We start from the raw sequence: 21,406 nt of genomic DNA on the forward strand, positions 1-21,406 counted from the left end.
CAAGAACACTGGGGAGAACGCATTTGTCTCTCATCATAAAACATATCATTTCCCATTTTCCACCTGCGAAAACCTCTTCCTTTTGCTTTGACTTTTGCAATGATTAAGACGTGAAACTATACAGACCCCCTTTGAGTAATCACGATAACGACGCGGTCATCGAATATGTCGGAAAAGCCATTACAAGCAGCGAGAATAGTGTCAAGTGTTGCAGCTACCTGTATAGCATTGGCATGTGGAACGAACTATGCTTTTTCCAATTGGGGGCCGCAGTTCGCCGATAGATTGAAGTTATCATCAACACAGATTAACTTGATAGTAAGATCACTTTGCGCTAAATTGTCTGCTCTTGATATCATGCTAATTAGTTGTGAATAGGGTCTATTTGGAAACCTGGGAATGTATGCATGTGGTATACCAATTGGGTTGTTGGTAGATGGAAAGGGGCCTCGGCCTGCCGTTATATTGGGAACGATTTTGCTTGCCGCAGGATACTTTCCACTATATCAAGCATATGATAGAGGGTCTGGATGGTTACCATTACTTTGTTTATATTCATTCTTTACTGGACTTGGAGGGTGTGCTGCCAATGCAGCTGCCATTAAGACTTCAGCTCTTAACTGGCCACACAACAGAGGTACAGCGACAGCTTTCCCACTGGCCACTTTTGGACTCAGTGCATTTTTCTTTTCTGCATTTACTGCATTTACATTTCCAGGGGATGCGGGACATTTTCTACTAGTCTTGGCCTGTGGAACCAGTGGAACAGTATTCTTAGGATTCTTCTTTCTACGAGTGATACCACATGCCCATTACTCGGCTCTTCCGGGTCATAATCGATCCGATTCAAATCGACTACATCGTCCAAAACCAGAGGACAGTAGGCGAGCAGAGAGAGGTATCTTGGAGGGTGAGCCTGGTATGTTATACCCATCTGCTGCGTCTTCGGGCAAACAACATATCCTAAACCATCATGTGATAGAGGCAGAGGTACCCGATAACGGCGTCACGTCCGATACCGACGAAACCTCCTCCTTGATGTCCAAATCCTCCGATGAAGAATCACGAATAAATGTAGACGAAACTGACAAGAAGGATCACGCGCATCGTGTAGACATTCGAGGACTTCAACTATTCAAAACAGTCGAATTTTGGCAATTATTTGCTTTGATGGGGATACTCACAGGCATTGGATTGATGACTATCAAGTAAGTTCTTCATTTTACTTGAACTCGAGCCTCAACTAATCTATCATAGTAATATTGGAAATGACGCACAAGCACTCTGGCGTCATTGGGATGATTCGATTCCAGAAGATTTCATCATGCATCGTCAAGCAATGCATGTATCCATCCTTTCTGTCTGTTCATTCACAGGCCGTCTTCTTTCAGGTACGTAAACCTTTCCATTCTACAAATCCCCTTTCACTAACGCTCCAGTAGGAGTTGGTTCAGACTTCCTCGTCAAAGTTCTACGCTGCAGTGGTCTATGGTGCCTAACTCTCGCCTCCCTGATCTTCTTCGTCGCTCAAATCGCCGCTCTTAATACCGAAAACCCACACCTCCTCTTCCTTGTCTCCTCATTCACTGGTCTCGGTTATGGTTTTCTCTTCGGTTGTTTCCCATCTCTCGTAGCTGAGGCTTTTGGTGTTCATGGCCTCTCCACAAACTGGGGTTTTATGACCCTCTCCCCAGTCCTCTCAGGATACACCTTTAACCTTTTCTATGGCACAGTTTATGATCGTCATAGTATTGTGAAGGATGGGGGTGTGAGGGAATGTACTGAGGGCTTGCAATGTTATCGCAGCGCATATTTGGTTACAGTGGCGGCGTCTGTGTTGGGCTTGTTGGTTAGTTTATGGTGTATAAGATATACCCATTTGGAGAGATTGGAGGAAGCGAGAAAACTTGAAGCAGATGAGAGAGTTGAGTAAAGATGCATGGTTGTGTATCCCGCAATCAAAACCACCAATCTGAAAACGATAGGATAATAGGAGATCCGATGAGAGACGAGGGTTGGGTCCTTGTCTGGTAGCTACAATGGAGGTACTGGTCGAGTTCCGAAAAGGTGTTCTTGGATAGAGTGGTCTTGGAAGGAATGGAATGAATAGACGGCGGACCTGCGGTTACTATAGAAAGGTTTAGAGCTGGAAGGGCGAGGGGTATTTTTCTTTCCTTCAAATCTCTTCGTTCTAGCAGCAGTATCGATTGGATTACTGTGAAGATGGGACGAGGAGGGGTGGTATAATGCACGGGTGCAACTCCAAGCCCATATACCACACTTTCCATTCATGAAATTGGAATCAAGTGGTAGTAAACATCTCATTCATTGAACAATCAAACTTCCTTCAAATATCATCTAACAAACTTCGAGACGAGATTAAAGCGTGATGGAATTTGTGAGGCCTTCATAGCTGAACACCTAGGTAAAATTCGGATTCTCGAAGTCCAGGATGTTTCTATTTCAATGAGTATCGAATATTGCAAGTAGTGTGTGCAGAAGTCTGTGATGACCGAGTTCTGGGTAGAATACAATGAGGCTCTGTATAAAACTTACTGTGGTGAGGAGATCAAGGATGAGTAGGTATACTCGGTTTCTTTTCACTTTTAGCAGTGATCGAATGAATGAAATTGTATGTAATAGAACACTGTCGTCGTGGATTTTCATTCATTCAATCGACAATTTTCTAATATTTCATCCAAGCCATGTCAAATGAAAGTAGGACTGTATGAGGAATTTTCATATCTCCAATTATACTCATATTCGCGCTATTGCCTTCTATATATTCCAGATGAGTTCGACAATCTGTGACTTTCTTTCTCCCATCTCTTGAACTTCCGACATATGTCTACCTAGGTACCTACTGCTGATTTCAGAGGCCTTAGAGGCGCAACAGGTAGGTATCTACAGGCTTGAAGCCCTGAGGCAGATGTGCGACCAAAAAAGTGAAGAGATAGAGTCGAAAGGTGATTGGTGGTTAGTAAGTGGATGACCGTAGAGTGGATTTTGAGAGTGAACATAGTGAAGAAATGGAGGGTGGAGTAGGTATGAGGAAGAAGATGGCCAGTTATAACTTAAGCTGAGTACCTACTTGAAAATATGCAGTACTCGGATGCAAGACTTACACATCATGATCTTCGGCTATGTATATCCTGCCTTCGGATTGAAATATTATCATGATGAATTAGGATAGTGACGAGATTGCATTCATGTTGGATCTACCTGGGAGTTACATCTCTGATTTTATTTTTCTTGATGAGATTGTGGTTAGAGAGTGGTAAGTATATGTGATGTTTACCTGGGTATCTAGACATGTAGTTCTTGGGTCTGGGATCTGTCTCACTCAACTGAAGTACAGGTTTATCAAATGATTTGAAGGAGAGGGTAGATTTGGTTGAGGGAATCGAAAGATTAGAATGTTCAGTACTAGATTCATGTCTAGGAATTTGCTACCTAGACACTGTATTGGATGGATATAGATAATAGGAAATGCAAGATTAAGATTTTGAGATGGAAAATGGAAAGGAAAATGTTTGGATGTATTCTTCAACGAATCTTTGAATTGTGGTAGAATATTGGAAGCTGCTATTCTACTTTCACCGACATGTATCAAGCAGGATCTTTGAGCGAGTCTTCTCCTGCTCGAGCTGTGTGTATTCAAGACTTTGAAATTCTACTGGGAATGCAAGAAGAAGTTAGGTGATGAAACATATGACGAAGAAGAATTGCAAAGTATTGTCGGGATCTCTACAGTCTGTTTTGCATGGCAGAAGGGAGATAACTTGTCAATGGAAATTACAAGATGCGGAAACATTGCGAGGAGCATGGTTCCAACTTCTGGAAGCTTTCAAAATGAGTAAATTGATATTGTGATGTGTATACTAGATACTGTGATGGTGTTATATCGTTGGAGTGGCGATACTACTCAAATTCAGAGCATAGTCATGATCTGGAGATTGTGTACCTAGTACTCTAGTCGAAACGACCATGTTTTGAGGCATCAAAGAGCTGTACTCCGTGAATGGCAGATCCCAAAATCCAAAAACTTCTTCGAGAAGTACAATCGTGCTCAAATTTGAAGTGTAAACTTACTCGAACATCGAATTAGTACGACGCTCTCTCATACGAGTAAAGTACTACACCGACCAGTGCACCTCCTGTTAAACCTTACAGGCTGCCAGACATTACAAAATAAAAGTTACTCCCGGTGAACTCTCCAAATAACTTTCCAGCAAAACACAAAATTCCCATCAAATAATTAAATTTTCACATATTGTATAACATCATCATCTATTTTATATCTAACAGGCTGGCTCGTTTACTAGAACAAACTCTCAACACTGCCAAGACGTTTAGGGTACTGCAAGGACGCGCATCTTCCTACACCAGAAGCTCCTAAACTCCAAGGTTAAAGCTTTGTTCCGTGTATAGGTCGCACCGCTTCTTACGCGGCTCTTTTAGACCAGTGGTTAAAAGTGGTAGGTGGATTTTTTCGTGTTGGTTTGTTGATGCACATACGAATATCGCGAAATGCTATCGTGGATGAATGTATTGCATGTTGTGCTTTTCGACGCGTAGGTAGGTAGGTGGGTATCAAAGTTTGTGGAACATAGCGTGACAGCATGTCTAAAAGTCCTTACATACAGAAATTTGGCATCCAAAAGTTGCATTTGATTTTGGAAGAAATTTCTCCATCTTTGTGGAGGTGATCGATATCTCCATATGATGCAATGTGTGATATGATGTGATGGCTGTAAAGCTAGCTGCAGCACGATAACTTCACAATGGCGCAAGAGCAGGTTTTGCGTACGTACTACGCATAACTTACCTATATCTTTGGTCTAGTATTTTTCGTTCCAGCCGTGCAAGCCTTGTTCAGAACTAATTCCCGATCGAGCTCTCTATCAACTTGGCAACGTAGATAACGAACATTTTCTTGGTTTAACGGGATGTCAATGGTACAGTGACGATATGTAGACTGCGTATGTACTTGACTGGTGTGCAAGCACGGTAATCCAATATATTCACAGAATTAGAGACAAATTGAATCTATATGAGGCGCGAGGCGTCGTTCACGGGTGAATGGTTTGTTATTGGTAGGACGGAATTAGTTCCAGGTACTGTGCTACCTACCTAGTACTGATTTTATTTCAGATGCATTGTAGCACTGACTGGACAACCGAGTTGCGCTTTGTTGAGGTTGAATTGTGTTTAATGCTGCGACGACGTCGACTATTGGTGAGTAGGCCTAATCAAAGCGTCACCTAGTATCTGCAGACGTGAAAATCAAGCATCTACCGGTGTTGAACCTTTAATGATGCCCTTACAGGCTTACACAGTGCGCATAAAGGCGGCATCTGGACTGAGGGGTTTAATTCCAAATTTGTAAGGAGAGTGGATATGAATTAACTATTTTGAGCTTTATGTGGATCTGCTGGAGAGCTGCTTTTGAAGAGAACGCGGTGCGGGTTGGTATGCTCGAAGTATGTTATTTCATTTCAGTAGAGCTGGATGTATTATGTATCATGTATCACCACCAGGATTTGCGATCCCGTCTGCTTTCTTCTTTCTTAATAATAAATCTCTCCTTTTCGCTTCAACTCATCTCACTTGATCTTGATTGGCCGGATCGTAATATCTACGAGCTTGGGGTTACAATTAGAAATGAAGCAATTTTATATCCACTGGACGGACACCCAAGTCTCCTCCGCAGTCTCCGACCGACCTCCTCCCTTAGGTATCTATCTATTTATACCGGGTGGCTTCAAAGTTCCAACCGCTGGTTCAGGATTTGGAGCATGTAGCCCTTGCCACAGGAAGTGAGGACATTTCTCTATCCAAGGCTCCAATTCAAGCAGTAAAGTTCAGAAGATCCACGGAACATGCTTGAGCATGGATAGTACCGGACAGAAGTAAATCATGTTTCAATATTGGAAATGCTGTTGAGGATGCGTTCGGAATCTGATTTGATGTCAAGCTGCCACAGACAATGATTTGGTACTGTACGAAGCACAAGAATTTCAAAAGGTCGGTTCACATCTCCCATAGGTTTAGATGGAAGACGACCGGTGCTCCCGTTGAAGCGCCACTACCAGGTCGGAAAGGTCCATTCCATGGTATGAGGTACTGATAAAAAAGCTACTGCATGATAGTGCATGTACCACCACCATATGCAGCATGTTTATTTACTTCTCTACCACGCCAATGAAACTTCGATCAACTTATATTGTCATGTCGCGATACTGCAATAGGACGCACGAATATTACCCTGTCTCGTATCTTCCAATCCGTACAACCGCGTCTTTCGCTCAGTCTCAAACATCGGTAACGAGAAACGAATTGAATATTAGCATCGTCTTATGAAAAGAATAAAGAATATCGATGTAAAAACCAAGACCTAAACGTGCCAAGAAGCTTTAGAACATCGTCATGCGACGATGACAAGAATGCAAAATGTAGATCGACCCCTATTCACCAATCATGGTGTACAAGATCCCCTCGATATCTTATTGTGTTACTGTGTATGTACTAAAAAGTGGCTTGTTTAAACGTTCGGCCGGTCTTTTTTCCCTGGTATCTGAGCGATCAACTTGGCTTGAAACATAACTACCTTTCGCAATGACAGCGAATATGCTGGTGCCTGGGTAATTGAGTGAAATTTGACATGAGCAATGATTGAAACAATATAGAAGTTGGGGATGTTTATGCTACTCGCTAAGTAGAACGTATGTATAGATACTGTACCCAGGTATATCAAGATTCTAGTTTCTTAGGCCAGTAGACAAGTAGAAAGAGAGATGCTCTTGGAGGTTGGTAGACGTTCTGCACACTATTATAGTAGGTTCCCGCGATGATAGTGAATTCAATCGACGAGATCTCCCCCCTCTCGAGCTACTCAAGCGTCCTTTCTACCAATGTGAATAAAAAATGGTAAAGAAAATCATCAAGGTACACCTAGAAGTCATCCACTCATAAGCTCATCCCTACTGTAGGTAGCAGGGTTAAAATAAGTGAAATGGGCTCGATGGGATATTATAAAAGAAGCCAAAGAAAATAAAATAGAATACGCCTTACTCTATTAATATTAATAGGCTTAATAACTAGCGGAGAATACATAATAAAAAAAAGTATCTGATAGACTGATATCGTAGACTGATACTGTTGTACTACTCCGTAGGTAATCTAAGCATATCAATCCGCCTATCCCTAATCAGTCCGTTCTAATCAGTCCGTTCTAATCAGTCCGTTCTAATCAGTCCGTTCCTTCAAGGCCTTCCTTAGCTCTTTCGCCTGTTGTTTTTCTGTCATTCGAGAAATCGCCAATTCTCTTGTCTCCAGCCTCTCCAAGCCTATCCGCCAAATTACTTTCACAATCTCCTCACAACCTTCCCACCGAAAGCGATTTCCCACGTCAGTCTCCTATTCAAAATTTGGAGATTCGTGTCGCAAGTCTGCTTAGATGCTGAGGAGATCATCTGGGTCGGCCGCAGAGGAAGAAGGCGACGATTCAACAGCTAATGCCGAAATAATTGAAGGACCGGGGTTCACAGGTCGCTCTAGAAGCGAAGTATCGATATCGAATAGGGATTCCCAGAATTTCCAATCAACTTCACGACAAACCACTCCTCAACACACTCAATCCGAATTAGATCGTCGGAAAAGTTGCGACAAGAGACCTTTGGCTGCTAGGAGTCGACGCCCCAGCAATACAAATTGGAAACCAACTGAATCGCGCAATGGACATATAGATAAGGGTCAACCTAACGCAACGGCTGTAATTAGTGTTTCCTCGAAAGGGGCTATTGAGGTAGATAAGATGGCCGACTCGAGACAAACTTCACGACGGTCGAGGTTACGAAGTCCTTGGTCTTTCACGCCATTGACCTTCGCTACAACAGTTATAGCCTTACTTACTTTGGCGTCGATTATACATTCATTTACTACGCGGCAATTGGATAACAAAGGATGTCGAATGTCATATATGAGGCCTTCTTTTGCGAAGTTATCGGATTTCGACACCGAACATACCCGTTTCGCAAGCAAATATTCGGTCTATCTATATAGGGAAGGAATGGTGGATGAGGATACCAAGGTACGGGATTGCGTGCAAACTAGAGTGCTATACTTACGAATTATGTCTAGGTTAGAGGTGTTCCCGTCCTGTTCATACCTGGAAATGCTGGAAGTTATAAGCAAGTTCGACCAATTGCGGCAGAGGCAGCAACATACTTTCACGATGTTTTACAGCACGATTCTGCAGCGATCAGCGCCGGAGCACGGAACCTGGACTTTTTTACTGTCGACTTCAACGAGGATATAACAGCCTTCCATGGGCAGACAATGCTGGACCAGGCAGAATATTTGAATGAAGCGATTGCGTATATATTATCTTTGTATCATGATCCTCGAAGATCGCAACGAGACCCGGAGCTACCTGATCCAACTTCCGTTATCATATTGGGGCATTCGATGGGTGGAATTGTAGCTCGTACAATGTTAATCATGCCGAACTATCAGTCGAATTCGATTAATACGATTATTACAATGTCAGCTCCACACGCTCGCCCTCCTGTTTCCTTTGATGCGGAAATTGTCAAAACTTACAAGCAGATCAACGACTACTGGCGTCAAGCCTATTCACAGAAATGGGCAAACAACAATCCTCTATGGCACGTTACTTTGTTATCTATAGCTGGAGGTGGACTCGATACCGTGGTTCCGTCGGATTATGCCAGTCTGGAATCTCTGGTGCCAGATACACATGGATTCACCGTTTTCACTTCATCTGTGCCAAACGTATGGACCGGTATGGACCATCAAGCTATTCTATGGTGCGATCAGTTTAGAAAAGTTGTCGTTAGATCTTTATACGAAGTTGTTGATGTAAATCGGCCTGCACAAACGAAACCTCGAGCAGATAGAATGAGAATCTTCAAGAAATGGTACTTGACAGGAATGGAAAGTCTCGCAGAAAAGACTCTTTCCCACAAGGAACCCACGACATTGCTTACTTTGGAAGACGATTCGCACGCAATAATCCCCCAAGGGGAAAGATTAACCCTACGAAAATTTGGGGAGTCGAGAAAACTAAAGGCACATTTGCTCCCGATTCCTCCCCAGGGGACACCAGGTGGAAAGCGATTCACACTTCTCACCGACCAGAAGCTTGACAAACCCGGGGACAATGGGAAGTTGGAGGTTCTTTTCTGCAGTGTTTTCCCTCTGCATCCAGGCCAATCAGCGACACTATTCTCTATGAATATGGATCTGTCTGGGGATAGCTCTGGATCTACGAGATTAGCTTGTAAAAATGCTGCAAGTGACGTTATTCCTTTACCAGCATCCACCAGAACATCAAAGAAGCCTTTCTATCTGGATGAGGAGGAAGAAATAAAACCATTTTCTTATTTGCAATACGATTTGGAGGATATCGTTGACCACCAATTTGTTGCTATTGTCGATAAAGCAGTCGAGTCAACTCCTGGGTGGGTGATTGCCGAGTTTAGTGATAATGTTCAGTCACATCGAATCAGATCATTGAGTCTTCGTCGTCTCTTGGCTTTCGGTATGAAAATGAGGCTACCACCAAACAGACCAATGGTTGCGGAGGTTAAGATACCCGCCGTGCACTCCAGTTTATTGGCCTACAACTTGGAAATGGGCAATCAGGTATGCGGGGAGGAGTCGGAACTTTTCACCCCGCTTTTACGTCAATATATTTCGGAACCCTACGAATCCAAATATTTTGTAAATGTGAAGCAAGCAACCATCAATATCCACGGAGTTTCTCCATTCATGCCACCTGCACTTAAATACAAAGCCATTCAAGATGGGTTGAGTCTTCAATTCTGGACTGATCCCACGTGCAACTCGAGTATCAAGATCTCTCTGAGTGTCGATATTCCAGGCAGTTTAGGGAAGTTGTATATGCGCTATCGAACGGTTTTTGCTGCATTCCCCTTACTGGTTGTTGCCCTTGTGTTGAGAAAGCAATTTCGAATGTATGACGAGACAGGAATTTTCATTTCTTTCAGCGAAAGTCTGGACTTGTGTTTACGACAGTCCTTACCTTTAGTGTTGCTAGCTCTTACATGTCTATCAGTGTCATTCTCCCAGGCAAGTACGGCACCACCCCAGGGAGCTCCCACGGGCTTTTTGGGATGGGGAAGGAATGCATCGGAAACTGTCATTGACTATACTAAAAACGATCTACTTGTGGGCTCACAGGATCCTTTCTTCTGGTTTATGGTTCCTCTGATTGGGCTGGTTTGCATTGGTGTATGTGTCATGATCAATTATGCCACATTAGCCATTACTCACATTTTGAGCGTACTCTATGGCTGGATAAGTGTTAAGCCGGCGTGGTTGCGAAACGAAGATAGAAAAAGGGCATCATCTCCAGCATTCGCACCGTCTTCTCCCCGTCGACGAGTATTTACGACAGGCGTATTGCTATTCTTGGTGTCTACAGTCATTCCATACCAGTTTGCATATCTCGTGGCATGCCTGGTACAAATAGCCACTTGTACAAGAGCCCTACGATTTGCCCGGGAAGCAAGGTCTAACACGAATTACAACTTTTACAATTACGTCCACTCGATACTCGTCCTTATGCTATGGATCTTACCAATCAACCTCCCAATACTCGTTGTGTGGATTCATAACTTGGCTGTGCATTGGTTAACGCCCTTCTCTTCTCATCACAACGTCCTCTCTATCATGCCCTTCATCCTTTTGGTGGAAACTTTAACGAGTGGAAAGATGGTCCCTCGTGTCACATCGCGTGTTCGCCACGTTACCAGTGTTCTGCTCTTCGGCATCGCGATCTATGCTGCAGTGTATGGAGTGACTTATGCCTACATGCTTCACTATCTGGTCAACTTGGTAGCTGCATGGCTCGTCGCTATTCATTCTTCAACCTCAAATTGGACACTCGCGGGCGTAACGACCATGTTCGATCCCGAAAGCAATGAGAATACTCGCAAGCGAGGTAAGACACCTTGAATGACGATGCTGTTTCGCGAGATTATACACAGCATCATTATATCAACGATTCACGATTCAACGCCCACCATCTTTATCAGACTCCTATCACTTTTATAATCGGTTGAAATCATGGGCTTCCGCAACCTGTCAACCCATTTTTGTTTCTTTTACACACTAGACTTTTCGGCGTTTTCAACAAAGTATAGAACTTTGAGCGTTACCGCACGTCTGATTTCCCTAGTTTCACACCTTTCTAGAATTCAATTCTTTCGTTTATAGCGAATGATGTTCATATACAAAATTCATTCGCAAATAACTATACTCATAAGCGATGTACATAGAGAAGTTGGCGTTCTCTTCTTTTCCAGCTGCAAACTGTAATTACGCACGTACATACCTAAATTTTTGCGATGCGCTGGTGTCATGTTATTCAAAGGGGAGAGATGTAGGCTGAGGAGGTATATTAAAAGGAGCGGGAGGGAGGATGGGGCATGATACTGCAGTGGCCGGGCAGTAATAAAAAAACTTGGCTACTTTGTAATGTTTTATATTGTATCTTCGTCTGATGGCGAGAAGGGGGCTGAAAAGTAAGAGGAGGGAAAGTGGCGATCGGAGGGCTGATGTTGAGTGGGAAGGGAAAGGAGAATGGGATGAGATATATATTTGGTTGATGGAAGTGAGGTTGGTTGCAAAGGGGAGATTGGAATGCCGAAGATTATTCTGGCCTTTGCTTTAGGGGTGGAAAGGAGAAGGTGAAACGATGTGTTACCACTTTGCTGTGCTGTTGCTTATATACCCTTTGGTTTGGAAATGGAATGGAGGATGAGAATTGTGGAAGGCAGGATGAGAGTAAAGTGTGAATGCAGGTGTGAGGCACGGAGGGAATAATTGAATATAGACTCCGGAAGGGAAACTTCTTACATATTTTTGGATGCATTTACTTGTGTGAATCCTTATGTAAATACTTGAACGCTGGAACTCTCAGTACGGTGAATATATCGCTTCCAATGTGCTCCTAATTTCCACATTGCCGTTCAATTCTATTGAAGAGACAGCCTCTACATAACCGAAATAAGAGGCGAAAGTTGAGAACTATTCAGAAGAACTTTGATATTCGAATCTCTTTTCAATGTCGTAATAGATACATATGGTTCTGATTTTTTATATCCAAAAAGCTCAAATTTTCGTTTGTTCTTTTCAGATTTTCAGATTTTATTATTTGATTTAAAATGAATTTACAATTCAACAAGATCCTTTAAAAGAGGACTTTATTCTCGCCTCTTAATTCGATTATATAGAGACAGTGTTGTAAAAACAATGAACTCGCTCCCAGTGAATCTCTGAATATATTTGCCCACCACTCACTGGCCACAAGCAGTTCATTTCATGTAAGTTGATACCTTTTTATATCCTCTGTAACACATTTTATTTTTATTTACATGAAAGCTGGATTGCAATATTTGCAATGTCGTTTGAATGGTTGAAGAAACCTATATATAGATAGTCTCGAACGTCCCTCATCAGTTATCAGTTATCGATGATGTCGTGTCCTATCGGATAATTTGTCGAGCAATCTTTGAAGTCCCTGAAATCTTTCCATTGTCAAGTTTTAAGGGGAAGAGCTTCTCATCCAATTTGTATTTCACAGTACATATATTTCGTCCATTTTGAGGGCGGGCCATTCCTTTATTTTTCTGCAAATGGTTTTGGCTTAAATCCATCAAGGTGTTTTGACAATCTGTTCCTTAAAAAGTCAGAGCCGTTTGTTCGATTGAACGCGAACGCGTGTAGAACAATCTATTTACAGGGCAGACGAATATACCAGCAATATGGCGAGAGTTAATCGTTTCGGCTTTTTGGCCATTGCGATGGCTTTCCATCTGGTGTACATTTATTCAATCTTTGATATTTATTTTGTGAGTCCCATCGTATCTGGGATGCGCGAATTCGGGGTCGAGAGGCCAGATGGAGTGGAAGCTCCAGCAAAGCGTTTGGTGCTTTTTGTAGGTATGTTACCATGTTTTCTTCTTTGGTAACTGTGTATGGATACAATTGGCTGATACGTTGAATTTGCAGGTGATGGTCTCCGAGCAGACAAAGCTTTCCAATCATTTCCAGAACCATACCCAAAATTAGAAGAAGATCTTGTTCCACGGCCTCTTGCGCCATTCCTTCGCTCGCGGGTCCTTGGACATGGTACCTTCGGTGTCTCTCATACTCGAGTTCCTACGGAATCCCGCCCAGGACATGTTGCGCTCATCGCGGGCATGTACGAAGATGTATCGGCAGTTGCTACTGGATGGAAACTCAACCCGGTGAACTTCGACAGCGTTTTCAATAGAAGTAGACATACTTGGTCATGGGGAAGTCCAGATATCTTGCCAATGTTTCAATTGGGCGCTGTGCCAGGTCGTGTGGATGCATATACATATTCTGCCGAGGAGGAGGACTTTTCAAAGGCAGCTATACATTTGGATATCTGGGTATTCGATAGAGTCAAGGCTCTTTTTGCAGAAGCTGCTACAAATGCTACTTTAAACGCCGCATTAAGAAAAGACAAAAATGTGTTCTTTCTACATCTCCTTGGCTTGGATACTACAGGTCATGGTTTCCGCCCATACTCGAAAGAATATCTATATAACATCAAAGTTGTGGATGAAGGTATTAAAGAAGTAACGAAAGTTATTGAAAATTTCTATAAAGATGATAAGACCGCTTTCGTCTTCACGGCTGATCATGGAATGAGTGATTATGGAAGTCATGGCGATGGGCACCCAGACAACACACGCACTCCCCTGATTGCATGGGGATCTGGAGTCGCGAAGCCGATTGTGCAGGCCCATGGAATTGCACCAGGGCATGACGAGCTATCCTCAGATTGGGGTATGGACCACATTCATCGACATGATGTTTCACAAGCAGATGTTGCAGCTCTCATGGCATATTTGGCTGGTGTTAACTTCCCAGTGAATTCTGTTGGAGAATTGCCTCTATCATATCTTGCTGCGGATATTCCTGAAAAATCTGAAGCTTTCCTAGCTAATGCTAGAGGTATTCTTGACATGTATCGAATCAAAGAAGAGCACAAGAAAGCCACTGAGTTGAGGTATCGACCATTTGAGGGTCTCGGAGACCAAAACCATACTGCCGAGCATCGATTAGCTGATATTAGAAATCTGATTGATCGAGGACAATATGAAGAAGCAATTCGTGAGACTGCAGAGCTCGTTAGACTTGGTTTGGCTGGTCTTCGATATCTTCAAACATACGATTGGCTCTTTCTGAGGGCCCTCATCACGATGGGTTATTTGGGGTGGATCACGTTTGCCCTCACCACTGTCATGGATCTTCATGTTCTTCATGGTAAAGCTGAGACTTCTAGAACTTTAGCGGCCAGTCTTTTCTTCTCTTCAATTCTTGTTGCACTTTTCGCTTCTTTTATTGTTTCTGAGTCACCTGTAACATATTACGCCTATGCTATTTTCCCGGTGGCATTCTGGGAAGAAGTATATGCCCGCCGAAATGCTCTCGTCGAGGGCGGAAGAGCACTATTTGGTCATGTCAAGTCACCAATTGCTTATATTGGGACATTCATCAAAACTATTATTTTCCTAGGCGTTATAGAATCGCTCGTAAGTTAAGATATACATTCTACAGTTGATCATTCAATAACATCTACAGGCATGGGGTTATACCCACAGAGAGATTTTCTCTGCCTTGTTCGTCAGCGCAACCTTCTGGCCGGCATTCTACGGCTTGGGATTTTTGAAAGAAAACAAAGCATTAACATTAACATGGGCTGTTTCCTGTCTGGGAATGAGCACTTTCACATTACTTCCTGCAATGAAAGTTGAAGATATAGATCTTATGTAGGTTGTCATTCTTTGAAGTAAACAGGTTTCTAGCTAATCTTGTGCATAGTTTGTATGGTGGTGCGTTGATGGTAGTCGTAGGTGTTTTGTATCTTGCTTTTGAAAAGAAGCTACTCGCAAAATCCAAGATGACGGGAGATTCTATTGCGCCAGCCGATAATCTTCTATCCCGCACACTTATTGGAGCACAGGTGAGAAACCCCATCCATCACCAGAAATCATAAATTCTGACCTCTCATATAGATTGGGTTGATTGTCCTATCGATGCTTGTTACGAGATCTACTGCAATGTCCTTACAGGCAAGAACGGGACTTCCTCGAGGCAACCAAATAGTTGGTTGGTGCTTGATTGGTAAGTTGACGAACACCTGGATGATGTGAGGCAAGCTAACATAAATAAAGTGGCGTCTATTATAATGCCCTTTCTGCACCGTCTACAGCCCAACAATCATTATCTACACCGATTGATGATTGTATTTCTCACATTTGCACCACTCTTCGTAATTCTCACCATCTCTTACGAAGGATTGTTCTACTTGGCATTTTCAGCCACTCTGATCACCTGGGTTCTATTGGAACACGGCATCTACAAATACACTTCAAGTAAAACAACAAAAGTCAAGGCAAATGGTGCTCCAATTCCCGAGGTCCCTACTTCATTATCCTCTTCTCCATTCCGCTCTCTCACATTGACTGACGCACGGATATCTCTGTTCTTCCTCATACTTCTACAGTCGGCATTTTTCAGCACGGGAAATATGGCATCTGTCTCATCTTTCAGTCTGGAAAGTGTGAATCGTCTAATCCCAGTCTTTGATCCTTTCTCCCAAGGAGCTTTGTTGATTGTGAAGCTTATGATTCCATTTGCATTGATCTCTGCGAATCTGGGTATCCTAAACAAAAGACTAGGCGTCGCGCCCTCAGCCTTGTTTATGGTGGTAATTGCTATTAGCGATTTCTTGACCTTGCATTTCTTCTGGGTGGTGAAGGATGAAGGGTCATGGTTGGAGATCGGCTCGACGATTAGCCATTTTATTATTGCAAGCTTGCTTTGTCTTTTCGTGGCTAGTTTAGAGGGGGTTAGTGAGCTGTTTATTGCGGGGGTAGAGGTGGAGGATCATTCTAGTCAGATGGAGAAGGAGCGGGAGCTTGGGGGGGTGGTTAGGGATGCGAAGGAGGAGAAGAAGAGGAGTGAAAATGAGACGAGTAGGATCGGCGTGAATGGGAATGGAAATGGAAATGGAAATGAGAAAGACAAAAGTACTTAGAAGTGGGCAAAGATATGGATGAAGAGGTAAAATGTATGTATGTATGTATGTATATTATAATGATAATGATCATAAGAATCATAACGTATTTGGATGAGAATCATGAGAGCATGTAGATGAAAGTGACGTGGATAAATAATGGTGAATAAACACCCAATATCACATGAAGTTATTCAAGCCTTAAGGGCGTACCGAGGCTCCTCTCTCGCTGGTGATCCTGCCATTGGCCGGAGACTAACAAGGTCAACTTTACCTATATATATCGTATTGTATTGGTGAATACTAGGGTTAAACAATAGCACGGGTACTATCTGGGGTGCATATGCCATGCCACATGTAAATTGCGAATTGCGGGGTGATGGGGTGATGGGGTGAGGTGGTGGATGGAGGATGGGTTCCGGGAAGTATTCGTGGGGACTAGGGAGGTGGTTAGGGTGGGTGGGTTGCTGATGGATGTATCGGGCGGGTTTGGGGTTTAGTGGGTGGTGGGTGGGATGGTGTGTGAAGCGGGAAGTATGATGGAGAGATATTACTAGTCCAATAGGGGAAGCGAAACTAATTGGTCAGAGGGGTAATGATTTGGGGTTTGTGGGGGAGGATGGATGTTGATGTTGGATGGATTCTTGGGGGTAGTGTTGATCCTGGGAATTGGAACTGAAAATCGAATTGGATTGCATAAAATATCACATTGGATTGATTCAGATTGATATCGAATATTCAGTAGTATATAATAGTATCTAGTAATAATAGCAGCAAAAAGATGGAAGCGTTGCTAATTGAAGTTGGTATTCGATACTCGATTTTGATATAATGAAGTTTCTAGACGTTATTGGGAGAGATTTCCTTACGCGGCTGATACAGTCTTAATAATAAGTAAACTTATAATTTCATCATCTTGTACGGGTATAGAATATTCCATAGGGCTTCGAGGTCGAGCGTTTTATCTACTATCTACTATCTACTATCAACTATCAACGATGATGTGCGTAGAATGAGTGGAGCAAAGAAAGTGTCGCTTGTTTTCCTTTTTCCACATCGAGCCCGAGGAACCTTATTTGGAAGACCTAGTACGGGTAGTAGACTAGGTAATCAGTCTCAGTCTTGTATCCAACCAGCCTTGAGAAGAGTGTGGTGGCTGGCTGTGCTTTGGATGTATGTATGACATGTGCAACATATAAAAGGATGATCATCTTATGAATATTTGATGATTATATATATATATATCAGAATCACATAACTATCACGCTGACATTAACAAAGACCAGATGTGAAGAAAGGATTGTATAGGTATCTTATCTTTCTACCTACCTACGTTGTAATGTGAAATTGATTCAAGAATTCATTGTTGTAATACTTTAGCGCAAACGGAAGACGGAAAACGGAAAACGGATAGGACAGGATAGGCAGATCCATAACTTTTGGCGCAGATCATGGTTCGTACCTTAAAATCGATTCCACTGGGCAATTTAACCCCACATGACCAACCATGACCTTCTTCTTGTAGGCACTTTTACATTTTGCAGTACCCTCTCTTGGCTCTCTCGACCCTCTCTCGACCCTCTCTCGACCCTCTCTCGACCACTCAAGTCCCGAAAAATTGTAAAAATAGCCTCCGTACCGAGAAGCCCAGATTTTATCAATTCAATTCAATTCAATTCAATTCAATCCCAATTTCACAATCATCCAACTTTCCCCCGACACTACACTACCACGCACTCTTTCCCCCCCAGTTATTCCATTCAACCCGGCGACAATACCATTAGGGAAATTAATATGCAATTATTACTTCGCATGATCAGAGAGGATTAGAAAGTCCCGGCTACTATGGCCTCAAACGAAATGTCCGCAGAGGGTTCAGGTTCCTCGATCCAATATTCTGCTCCAGCGCCCCAAATGAGTAGTCAAGCTCCTGCTGGTTCAAATGCTGCACCTAACTCGCAGCTTCCGGGACATGCTTCATTTAGAAGGTATGATGGAATGTATTCTCCGATACCACGAATGCGCTGACAGTTTGGGGATGAAGACAACGAGCTTCACGAGCTTGCCAAGTATGTAAACATCGTTCCATTTCTTATCCATCCAATTTGATGCCTCGGTCCGAGGACCCAGATGGTGATGGTGATTGTGATTGTGATTGTGGAGGAATTTGGAAGATCAACAAACATTTGCTAACAACAATTCGTAGACATGCCATGCTCGAAAGGTAATGTTACGCAGAATCATGGCGCCGTCGCATGGTCGTGCAGCTTCGAGTATATATTAATGGGTCGATAGGTACGATGTGATGCTGCGAGTCTAGGGGTGCCTTGCACAAATTGCGTCGCCTTCTCCATAGAATGCAAGATCCCAACGCCGAAACGAAAGAAGACGAATAATAAAAGCAAAGATTCTGATAGGTATAAATTACCTCGGGTCTCTGAAGGGCTTGCAGCTGACGAGGGTAGCGACCGAGGAGAAACGATTGACGAACGATCCCCTCAGAACCATGATTCCCCAAGTACCCAAACTACCAGGACCTCGATCGGCTATAACACGCAAGATGGAACACCTGCGACTTCTCTCACGGAAGCGCAGGTTCGTCAGCGAGATAATGATGAAAATACCTACGCTCAATTCATGAAGCCTAAATTCACCAGAGCGCCCATAAAGGAGGCTGGAAGAGTAGCATACCTAGGAGAATCGTCGAATTTGACGCTACTCGTACACGACCGACATGGCAACGCAGATGTTGTACATTATCCTTTACCAGAGAACATCAGAGGATCTAGGGCGAGGCTGACGGAATTGGATAACGTGGAAATTGATATCCTACATCAACGGGGAGCATTTTTACTCCCTCCTAGGTCTCTTTGTGATGAACTGGTGGATGCATATTTCAAATGGGTGGCTCCGATTGTGCCTGTCATCAATCGGAATAGATTTATGAGGCACTATCGCGATGCGAAAAATCCTCCTTCGCTTTTGTTACTGCAGGCTATCCTCCTGGCTGGATCCAGGGTCTGTACAAATCCCCAATTAATGGATGCTAATGGATCGACGACTCCCGCTGCCTTGACATTTTACAAGCGTGCGAAAGCACTCTACGACGCAAACTATGAAGACGATAGAGTTACGATTGTACAAGCTTTGGTCTTGATGGGATGGTATTGGGAGGGACCAGAAGATGTAACGAAGAACGTATTTTATTGGAGCAGGGTTGCGACAATTGTAGCACAAGGTTCAGGTATGCATAGGAGTGTTGAAGGTTCTGCGCTTAGCAAAGCCGACAAGAGGCTCTGGAAGCGAATCTGGTGGACGCTATTTACCCGTGATCGATCCGTTGCCGTTGCTCTTGGCCGCCCTGTGCATATAAATACCGATGACTCCGATGTGGAGATGGTTAGTGAGGATGATTTCGTCGAAGATGAGACCGATCATCCCGCCGAATACATCCAAGATCCTGTTCACGTCCAATTTTTCCTTCAATATGTTAAGCTTTGCGAGATTATGGGATTGGTTCTCTCGCAGCAATATAGTGTAGCTTCAAAGGCTCGACGGCAAAATGCGATCGACCTCACGCACAGCGATATGGCATTGGCAGATTGGCTATCTCATTGTCCTAAGGAGGTATATTGGGAAATGCCTCGACATCAATTTTGGGCAGCCTTATTACATTCCAATTACTACACAACACTCTGCTTGTTACATAGAGCGCATATGCCACCCGCTACTACACAGAGAGGTAATTATGAGGAAAATGTATATCCATCTCGAACTATCGCATTTCAAGCTGCAGGAATGATTACGTCCATCATCGAGAACTTATCGGCGCATGATGAGCTACGATACTGTCCAGCGTTTATCGTGTATAGTTTATTCTCTGCATTGATTATGCATGTTCATCAGATGCGATCCTCAGTACCATCCATCGTTGCAGCTACCCAAGAGCGGATGCGAGTTTGTATGAATGGCTTGAAGGATGTATCAAGAGTTTGGCTCGTGGCCAAGATGGTCTATACGCTATTTGAGTCGATCTTGGGTAATAAGGTACTCGAGGAACGTCTTCAGAAAGCTGCTGGAAAACGACACAAACGTATGGTACAAAGCATCAGCGAGGGCCTTAATCAGGCTAAGAACGAATCCCAGAAGAGAAAATATGATGATATGTCACTGGATTTCGCTGTGGGCAGTGGACCTGCGCCACAAGAATCGTATGAGAGATCCAGACCACAAACACCAAGTCAAGGTTATAATTCATCATCGATGCCTGCACCACCACCTATTACATCTCCAAATCAGCGACAGAATCGAGATACGTTCATGGGAGGTTCTAATTCTCGTCCTCACACACGTCCACCTACACCTTTCAACCCCTCATACTCCGTCCCAGCTACGCCCCCGGATCTCTATCTTGTTACTAGAAACTCCCCAAACATATCACAATCTCTCTGGGAGAACTTTCAACTAGATCAGTTGTTCCCTGAAGGTGGTCCTAGTTTGAACAATATTCAATTATCCCCACCAAGCCATCCCAACCTTGATCCAAATCTCATGCCTCACTTAGGTGCACCTCAGCCCCCAATCCCAAATCCAAATCAATCAAATCAATTGCCTCAACGCATGCAACGAGGACAACCTGGAATGAGTGGTAGTCCAATTCAAGGTGGTGGAATGCTTCCAACTGGAGTTCCTCCTAATTATAACATGGGCCAAGGTATGTGGCAGCAAGGCTTTGAGCAACCAATGCATGAACCTCAAGGCCAAAGCCCCAGTGATACCTGGAGTAATAGTTCTGCACAAGCTGTTCCTACAACTTTAAATGTGGAAGATTGGTAAGTTTACTATGCTAAACCGTGCAAGTTCGGTTAGTGTACTGACATGGTGATATTTAGGTTTCAATTTTTCGGCATTAATGGGGATTTGACTGGTATGAATGGCGATGTCCCACTCGCTTGATTTTTTTGGGACAGATCTGGAAAAGGACAAGGAAACCGGTCGGTTGCTACTTATGAGCAAAGAATCGCTTGACGTAGGGCTTGATGAGCTATTTCCTCAAGTACTTAACAAATAGTCATGGAGCGTGTAGGTGTAGCTCATGCCGTTGTATTATAAAGCCTTTGGGAACCCACCTAATGGACAGGGAATGAAACTTATCAAAGTAAATGTCTCAGAAGTACATTATTTTGATACCTGTAACACACAAAATGAAACATTCCTAGCAAATAATCAAAAAAAAATAAGAAATTACAACCCAATCTCGGGAAACTCTTGGTGGTGGGTATTGTGTCTTAAATGCGGATT

General features: G+C 43.3%; 4 protein-coding genes across 4 annotated transcripts; all 4 read left to right on the plus strand.

Moving 5' to 3' along the window:
- Window positions 1-165: 165 nt before the first annotated feature.
- EAF01_000913 (uncharacterized protein) lies at window positions 166-1,933 on the plus strand (the record flags this gene model as incomplete). Its single annotated transcript, XM_038909163.1, has 5 exons — window positions 166-318; window positions 379-919; window positions 983-1,208; window positions 1,258-1,391; window positions 1,443-1,933. The coding sequence occupies 5 exons, from the start codon at window positions 166-168 to the stop codon at window positions 1,931-1,933; spliced, it is 1,545 nt and encodes a 514-aa protein (XP_038776069.1).
- Window positions 1,934-7,459: 5,526 nt separating this feature from the next.
- Window positions 7,460-11,004, plus strand: EAF01_000914 (uncharacterized protein; the record flags this gene model as incomplete). Its single annotated transcript, XM_038909164.1, has 2 exons — window positions 7,460-8,092; window positions 8,143-11,004. The coding sequence occupies 2 exons, from the start codon at window positions 7,460-7,462 to the stop codon at window positions 11,002-11,004; spliced, it is 3,495 nt and encodes a 1,164-aa protein (XP_038776070.1).
- A 1,811-nt stretch (window positions 11,005-12,815) lies between these two features.
- EAF01_000915 (uncharacterized protein) lies at window positions 12,816-16,126 on the plus strand (the record flags this gene model as incomplete). The annotated part of the gene is made up of 6 exons (XM_038909165.1): window positions 12,816-12,993; window positions 13,063-14,618; window positions 14,668-14,855; window positions 14,908-15,049; window positions 15,102-15,210; window positions 15,261-16,126. The coding sequence occupies 6 exons, from the start codon at window positions 12,816-12,818 to the stop codon at window positions 16,124-16,126; spliced, it is 3,039 nt and encodes a 1,012-aa protein (XP_038776071.1).
- Window positions 16,127-17,965: 1,839 nt separating this feature from the next.
- On the plus strand, window positions 17,966-21,061 carry EAF01_000916 (uncharacterized protein; the record flags this gene model as incomplete). The annotated part of the gene is made up of 6 exons (XM_038909166.1): window positions 17,966-18,093; window positions 18,150-18,174; window positions 18,312-18,329; window positions 18,401-18,522; window positions 18,571-20,937; window positions 20,998-21,061. 6 exons carry the CDS (start codon window positions 17,966-17,968, stop codon window positions 21,059-21,061), a joined length of 2,724 nt encoding a protein of 907 aa, XP_038776072.1.
- Window positions 21,062-21,406: the final 345 nt, after the last annotated feature.

Source organism: Botrytis porri (assembly GCF_014898465.1).
Source record: "Botrytis porri strain MUCL 3234 chromosome Unknown BPOR_001, whole genome shotgun sequence".
Lineage (NCBI taxonomy): Eukaryota > Fungi > Ascomycota > Leotiomycetes > Helotiales > Sclerotiniaceae > Botrytis > Botrytis porri.